General features: G+C 41.2%; 1 protein-coding gene across 2 annotated transcripts in view; it reads right to left on the reverse strand.

The window, feature by feature from the left end:
• Nucleotides 1-2416, reverse strand: part of LOC121553448 (inactive phospholipase D5-like) — a 54957-nt gene extending 52541 nt beyond the window's left edge. For both annotated transcript variants that reach the window (XM_041866552.2, XM_041866551.2), the window contains exon 1: nt 2025-2416. In XM_041866552.2, the coding sequence (XP_041722486.1) occupies nt 2025-2030 (6 nt within the window). In that variant the 5' untranslated portion in view covers nt 2031-2416. The remainder of the gene's footprint in view (nt 1-2024) is intronic.
• Nucleotides 2417-9087: the final 6671 nt, after the last annotated feature.

Here is a 9087-nt window from a genome sequence, read left to right on the forward strand (position 1 = left end):
TTTTGAGTGGCATTCTAGCCTACATGTTTCTCAAATAAAACTCATATGAAGCTTTACATACAAGTGCTTCCATATTGCACCAGTCGGCAGAATGAGTCTGAAATAACAGTCAGCCAATTGGACAGAATTCTACCCAGGGAACCGTCTCACAGCATGAGGGTTTCCCAAACTCGGTCCTGAGGCCCTCCCTGGGTGCACGTTTTGGTTTTTGCCCTAGCACTACACCGCTGATTCAAATAACCAACTCATCATCAAGCTTTAATTATTTGAATCAGCTGTGTAGTGCTAGGGTAAAAACCAAAACGTGCACCAAGGGGGGTTTGGGAAACCCTGCCATAAACTAACAGTCTGCCAGTGTGTGGGACTAAGATATAATGCTACTCATATCCTCATTAGAGACTGTAAGCCCTAAGTAACAATGTTATCCTCAACTGATCCCACCAACTGATCCTACCAACTGACCCCACCAACTCATCTCACCAACTGATCGCACAAACTGACCCCACCAACTGCATTGTTGTACTAGATGGAACTACCTGAGGAGACAGAGATGAGCCAGGGGTGATGTTTCCATGGGTACCACGTAATTCTGGCTCCCCTCTCCTATGGGCTTTCTGCTGGATGAGTTCTGTTAGCTCAGTGTGTGTGTGTGTGTGTGTGTGTGTGTGTTGGCACGCTCTGTGCATAGAGATCCTGTCTGTGAGTGGAATTTAGAGAGAAACCCCTCCCCCTCCACTCATTTCCCAACAGGCAGAATAGCAGGTCAGTTCGTGTCATATTGGCTGCCTGCTTCAGTTGTCAGCATTGTTTTGTGCAGTGATGCTGAAAGAGTGACGGCTGATGCCAGGGAGAGTTCCTGCACTAACTGCTAAGTGAGCTGTGACACCCCCCAAAGAGGTTGTAAAAAATATCTACACAAACCCTTCAACCCTGTATCCCCAGTCAAACAACCTCAGCATCTCAGAGGTGTCGTCCGCAACGTGACAACAATATGACAGATGATAAAATGACTGGAACCACACCAAATTCCAAAAACATTTGCCAAATATGTAAATTAACAGCATCCCCAAATCCTCATTTAAGTTTTCACCCACCAACCTTATTGACATTTGAAATCTGGGAATGTTGTTTAGAATGAAACAATGAGCCATTTCATGTCATGACTGCATTATGTCAGTAATTTAGTGATATACGCCTTCACAATACAATCTTTCTTTAGTGTAACTTCATCCTCAAGCAAACAACCCAGCACCACAGCAAACCAGCAGCACTGCTTTCCCCTCAACGTTATACTGTACATCCCAGCCCCCACTCTACTGAAGAGGCCAAATCCCTCACCTATTTTCAATGTCTTCATCAAAAACTACAACCCAGTGTAAAGGACGTCACACAGCTTGCTTAGTGAGTACCGTTTCCTCCTCACTCGGCTCATACCAAGGCTCGAACCCAGGACCTCTGCCTCGCAAACACACGTGACCACCCTCCTGAAGAGTCTTACCCAGTCGCGCTAGCAATTTGGCAGCGCAGGTACGGACACTATTGAAAATGTAAATGTCTCAAAGAAAGTAGGCACACTTCAGATTGAGGAGTGTGTTTCACAGATCACCATCTGCTACACCAGCACATTCATCCAAAACAATACAAACCATCATTTTCACTCTGTTTCACATCATTACTAGATACATTGTGCACTGACTGGATGTGAAGTGATTAAAAGACAAACAAAACAAATGTACAGTTTGCACTGAGATGTGAAACAATCAATCAACTCTCAGCTAAGCATATTGTACGTATATACTGTAGCATCAAAAGCTCAGAGAACAAGACTGTTCACAGCCAAAAACACATTCACCTGTTTTGAATTTCAAAGTCTCATTGAGAACTACAACACAGGCACACACTGTCCCACGTAAACTGACACATGAATGTGAGCTAATAGGTGACATGCCAGCTGGCAACGTTCCCAGTAAAACAATAGCTGCTCTCTGAAATTATTTGGCATTCTTTGAGTGAGTAAAACTCACCTTCATGGTGCATCCCTGCGTCGACAGACCTCTCCGCAGCGCACGTGTGTGTGTTTTCTGGGCAGGAGCCGCACTCTCTCTGTTTCCTATAGGGCAGGGGAAGCTGTCCCCTCACACGCTGCTATTCCTGTTGGCTGGACAGCGTCCAAATGAAAAGTATAATGTAGAGTGTAGAAACAGGAAGCTACTGAGTCCTGACATGATTATATCAATCTCTCCCCGCTCGCTCTATTTCCCACCTCTCCTTCTCTCTCCCTCTCGCCCTCTCTCCACTTCTGTATTTCTTCCTCACACTTCTCCACCCTTTAGTTGGAAACACAGATGGAGAGATTGTGATAGATAGATGGTCCATTCTCCTCACCCCTCCTACCCTTCATGATCCACCCCCTCTTCTGTTCCATCCAATACAAATCCTCTCCAGCCCTCTTCCCCTCTCTGTTCAAGCCATACGGAGTGAAAACCTCAGACAGAGGCAGACCAGTACATCTGGGCAGGCAGAGAAAATCACATCTCCTGTAGCTCCTCAGTTATCACACACAATCAGACACAGACACACTGTATAAACTGATACACGCATATTTATGAATAATATTAGGGAGCTCACATGAATCCAAAGGAAATTGTAGTTGACAGGTCTGTACTAGATACATTATAAATCCTCAACGGGTATTATGAATTATACACACAATGCAAATGTGTAGATTACTAACAAGTTATCCACAGCAAAGGAAAGACAATGAACACGGAGTGGCGAACTGACAGCTATGTTCTCAAATTTCACATGATTACATCACATGAATGCAATACTACCAATAGGATAAGTACCTACACAGAAATGTATTGTATAGATGAATATTTGAAGCCATAACCTGTTTTAATCAAGGAGCATTTGAATATTACAGGATTATGGAAATTGAAATTACAAATTGAAATGACAGGATTATTTAAATCAATCGATTATAATTATGTCACAATTATACCATTGTGATAGTGACGCTGCAGTGTGTTAGCAGTAAGAAAATACTCAATTCAACGACTATTCCACGTTGGTTCAACGTGGAAACAACATTGATTCAACCAGTGTGTGCCCAGTGGAACAGCATATTTTCCCCTTGTGATCTGAGCTAGAGAGAGAGAGAGAGCAGCTGAATCAAATCAATTTTAATTTGCCACATGAGCCGAATATTACAGTGAAATGCTTAATTACAAGCCCTTAACCAACAATGTAGTTTTTAGAAAAATAAGTGTTACGTAAAAAATAGATCAGTAAAAAGCATAGAAGTGATTTAGCTCGTCTGGTAGGCTCTCAACACAATCCTCCCATACTGTGCACTGAATGAATATTAAGCAAAGCACATACACACTTCTTTAGTATGACCCATGGTATTTCCACAGTCTGATTTTATTCTCACCTTAATCAAAATGCAATGTTTTATGGAGTCATGAACTATGATGGAGAGTCAACCTAACCTGCAGCAGTGTTATAACACACAGCCGCCAATAGAGGGCAGTCACCACACACTGTTTTCCAATAACACAGGCTGTACAGTGTACATGTATCCCATAAATGTAAACACGTGAAACCTGCCATCGACTTCAATCACCAAACAGAAGTGCATAATCTGCGAGGGAGTCATCTTGAGCGTCTGGTCAAATCCATAGGTGTCTAATCCATTTTCTGTCTAGCCACTTGGGATGGCTACAGTGTCTAGTCTATTGCTCTGTCTGTCTGTCTGTCTGTCTGTAATAGCCCATCTTCTCTGTCTCTGCTCTTTTGTCTCCAATCTAGCCAGCTGCTGATCTGCCTTAGTGTGCTATACAGTATGTATTACTGACTGCAGTTCTATCTCATACATTTCTATTCTATCGGTCAGCGCTATCTGATCTACAGGGTGCATCGGTGTTGTGTTGTGTTGGATAGTGTGCTGTGCAGTTCTGGATAATGAAGCACCCAGCTGACTGCAGCAGAGGAGAGGAACAATAGACATTCTACAGGCCCAAGGCCAGGAAAGCCATAGCTCAGATCATTGTCTATGAGCAGGGCAGATAAAGACATAATGTATACTTCTACCTGAGAGGGGTACAGGGAGGGGTCTGGCAAGCATATCCCCCCACAGATGACAGCCAGCAGAAATAAAAGCAGATTACTGCACCATCGTGCCTTTGAACTACAATATTATATACAATGTCATATAGCTGTTTAGGAGTATGTGAAGAAGCAGTGTCTCCTTATGCTCCTACAAATGATCTCATATGAATCTCTGAAATACAGACGTAAAAAGGACATAAAAAATGTAGCGATGGTCCTGCAGTGAAGCGATGATAACTGTCACTGGTCAGGATTTAAGGTGGTGTTATCCAGCAGCAGCTCTTTACAGATACACTCTTAGGAAAAAAAGGGTTCCAAACGGGTTCTTCGGCTGTCCGCATAGGAGAACCCTTTTTGGTTTCAGGTAGAACTCTTGGGTTTTATGTAGAACCCTCTGTGGAAAGTGTTCTACCTGGAACCAAAAAGGGTTCTACCTGGAACCAAAAAGGGTTCTTCAAAGGGTTCTCCTATGGGGACAGCCAAATGACCCTTTTAGGTTATAGATACAACCTTTTTTTCTAAGAGTGTATATCCAGTCGTTAAATTGCTTTATGAATGAGTAAGAGGGAGAATCAGTGATCAAATAATGTCCTTCCAAGTGCACTTTCTACTGTCAATACAGCATACAAACAAAACGATCCAACATGATTTACATCTGATAAATAAAACAATAAAATCAACTTTTGTATCTATCCATTTAGACATTGTCAAGTTCGAGCGTGGATGTGGTGTGGAATCAAGCGCAGGACAACAGAGGCTTCGTACAACAGTCTTTAGTGAAGACACGAAAAACAAGACACACGGCTAAATCCAAGCCGGAAGGCAGGCGAACTTTACGCACACTGAGTACAGTTCAAAATACAAAACAAAATGCGCACACTGTGCGAACACTCTCTCCAAACAAAATCACGAGAGATAAGTACTAGCAGCCCTTGCTGACATAAGAAACAATTACACACAACACATGACAAAACCCAAGAGAACTTATAGGACACATAATTAACACTAACAATGAACAGGTGTACAAAACAGACCAAACCAAACAAACATCGAAACATAGAACGGTGGCAGCTAGTACTCCGGAGACGACGACCGCCGAAGCCTGCCCGAACAAGGAGGAGGAGCAGCCTCGGCCGAAACCGTGACAGACATTGACAAACAGGAGATGACCGGGAGGCTGTTGTGAACAATATTCTGGTCACTTCAACAATGCTGATAATAGTAACGGTCACTTCAACAAAACTGAAGACTAGCTGGCAGTACAAATGCAGATTTCAGAAAGCTATGATTAATAATGATATTACAAAAAAATGGGAAATGTGTGATGCATCTCTGAAATCGATTCATCTCTACTGATCTCACATATGGTCAATTAAAAGGATTTCAACCAGTATCTACAGTTATGCATAATACAGCATGGAAGTTCAATGCAAAACACTTTACCTAAAGTGCAGAGGGGTATTTGAGTTAACTGGGTATATTAGGCTAATATGTCTGACATGGACGTTAGAGAACTGTACAGGGTCAAGTACTTGTGTGTTTCTGTGATTTGGGAATGTCTGGTACTTGATCAGGTCTTGAGGGCAGGGGCTGAACTGTTACTGAAGCGTGGTACCCTATAACGGTTTACCGGGTCAGACCTGACGGTTGAGATGAGATGAATAAAAGGTCATAGGAGTCAGAAGCATGTGGAGAATATACAACAAACTGCCGTATTAACCTGACATACCATAGCAGTTGGCTATCAGGATAGCTTACGATTCCTATTGATTTAATCCAAAATAGCTGTTCAATAGATTTTGAAATCTACTTGAGTTTTACTTGAGTTGTTTTCATGATAATAGTGGTGCATCTTACAATTCCAAAAATACATACTGTACTGTATGTGCATGAAATGGAGAGAAAAAATCCCCCTTCTTATCACAATGACTCACCCCACTTTACAGTAGACTAAGTATATTCAGTAGACTAAGTAGACTTACAGTAGACTAAGTAGACTTTACAGTAGACTAAGCAGTAGACTAAGTATACTTTACAGTAGACTAAATAGTAGCCTAAGTAGACTTTACAGTAGACTAAGGAGATGTACATTAGGCTAAGCAGTAGACTTTACAGTATACTTTACAGTAGATTAAGTAGTAGTCTAAGTATACTTTATAATAGACTAAGAATACTTTACTACTTAATCTACTGTAAAGTATACTGTAATCTAAGTAGACTTTACAGTAGACTAAGTAGATTTACAGTATTCGAAGTATATTGTACAGTACTCTAAGTAGACTTTACACTAGACTAAGTATACTTTACAGTAGACTACGCAGTAGACTAAGCCGGAGCCTACACTTTGAGGGCTGAAAAAGTGTGGTCTGAAGGTTTGCTTCATTGGTCCCACTGTAGCCGTATAACAGAGAATCAACCAGCAGTGTGTCGCCCTGTTCTGAGTTAGCAGGATTAGACTGCATTGACATGGCCCAGCTGCCCTGTCTAATGAACACACACTTCTCAAATATAATAAAAAAAATTCAACAACTGGAAAGTATAAGTGTTGCTAAAGGAAAGTCCTAATAGGGTCGCCTCTGGCATTCGAACCAACGACCTTCCAGTTACTGGCCGAACGTTGTTAACCGCTAAGCTACCTGCCGCCCCTGTCGTGTCATTACAGAAAGTGTTGGTGTGTGTGTGTGTGTCAAATCAAATTGTATTTGTCACATGCTTTGTTACACAACAGGTGTAGACTAACAGTGAAATGCTTACTTATGGGTCCTTTTTCAACAATGCAGAGTTAAAGATACAAAATTATATTTAAAAAATGTAATACACAAGGATAAATACACAGTGAATAACGAATAACAATAGCGAGTAAAAATAACATGGCTATATACACGGAGTACCAGTACAGAGTCAATGTGCAGGGGTATGAGGTAATTGAGGTAGCTATGTACACTACCAGTCAAAAGTTTTATAACACCTACTCATTCAAGGGTTTTTCTTTATTTGTACTATTTTCTACATTGTAGAATAATAGTGAAGACATCAAAACGATGAAATAACACATATGGAATCATGTAGTAACCAAAAAAAGTGTTAAACAAATAAAAAAATATGTTATATTTGAGATTCTTCAAATAGCCACCCTTTGCCTTGATGACAGCTTTGCACACTCTTGGCATTCTCTCAACCAGCTTCATGAGATAGTCACCTGGAATGCATTTCAAATAACAGGTGTGCCTTCTTAAAAGTTAATTTGTGGAATCTATTTTCCTTCTTAATGCGTTTGAGCCAATCAGTTGTGTTGTGACAAGGTAGGGGTGGTATACAGAAGATAGCCCTATTTGGTAAAAGACCAAGTCCATATTATGGCAAGAACAGCTGAAATAAGCAAAGAGAAACGACAGTCCATCATTACTTTATGTTATGAAGGTCAGTCAATCCGGAAAATTTCAAGAACTTTGAAAGTTTCTTCAAGTGCAGTCGCAAAAACCATCAAGCACTATGATGAAACTGGCTCTCATGAGGACCACCACAGGAAAGGAAGACCCAGAGTTACCTCTGCTGCAGAGGATAAGTTCATTAGAGTTACCAGCCTCAGAAATTGCAGCCCAAATAAATGCTTCATAGAGTTCAAGTAACAGACACATCTCAACATCAACTGTTCAGAGGAGACTGCTTGAATCAGGCCTTCATGGTCGAATTGCTGCAAATAAACCACTACTAAAGGACACCAATAATAAGAAGAGACTTGCTTGGGCCAAGAAACACGAGTAATGGACATTAGACCAGTGGAAATCTGTCCTTTGGTCTGATGAGTCCAAATTTGAGATTTTTGGTTCCAACCGCCGTGTCTTTGTGAGACACTGAGTAGGTGAATGGATGATCTCCGCATGTGTGGTTCCACTGTGACGCATGGAGGGGGAGGTGTGATGGTGTGGTGGTGCTTTGCTGGTGACACTGTCAGTGATTTATTTAGAATTCAAGGCACACTTAACCACAGCATTCTGCAGCGATACGCCATCCCATTTTGTTTGCGCTTAGTGGGACTATCTTTTGTTTTTCAACAGGACAATGACCCAACACACCTCCAGGCTATTTGACCAAGAAGGAGAGTGATGGAGTGCTGCATCAGATGACCTGGCCTCCACAATCACCTGACTTCAACCCAATTGAGATGGTTTGGAATGAGTTGGACTGCAGAGTGAAGGAAAAGCAGCCAACAAGTGCTCAGCATATGTGGGAACTCCTTCAAAACTGTTGGAAAAGCATTCCAGGTAAAGCTGGTTGAGAGAATGCCAAGAGTGTACAAAGCTGTCATCAAGGCAAAGGGTGGCTACTTTGAAGAATCTAATATCTAAAATATATTTGGATTTGTTTAACGCTTTTTTGGTTACTACGTGATTCCATATGTGTTATTTCATAGTTTTGATGTCTTCACTAGTAAAAATAAAGAAAAATCCTTAAATTAGTAGGTGTGTCCAAACCTTTGACTGGTACTGTATATATACACACACACACACACACATCAGAAAGCTGAGCCATCATAATAGACAATCAATATATATAGAACAATTCAATCTGACAATAAGAGTATAAACAACAAATAAACTCATTTGAAGTCATTTAAAGATGTCTAATCCGCAGATGAATTCATTTTTAATGTGTACTCATTTCCATATACTGTATCTCTCAGAAAGTGTTAGACTGCAGCTGTGCTCAGTAATGCTATTCAAAGCTTGACTGTGGTGTTGATGCAGTCACAGTGCCGTCTTTCACTGACAGAGAGTAAGCTTTGAACTTCCCACGGAAAGCTAAATATGAAACAGAAATCATCTATGTAGATTCTCACAAATTGTTATGGTGCCATGTAAAGTAAAGCTCAAAGCCACCCGCATCACTTCCGTTAGACCATAACGTTGAGATCCTTAGATCTTCTTTTAGGCTTGACGATAGCACCCTCTGCTGTATCTATGGCTATAGTGG

This window comes from Coregonus clupeaformis, unplaced genomic scaffold, assembly GCF_020615455.1.
Source record: "Coregonus clupeaformis isolate EN_2021a unplaced genomic scaffold, ASM2061545v1 scaf0072, whole genome shotgun sequence".
NCBI classification, from domain to species: Eukaryota; Metazoa; Chordata; class Actinopteri; order Salmoniformes; family Salmonidae; genus Coregonus; species Coregonus clupeaformis.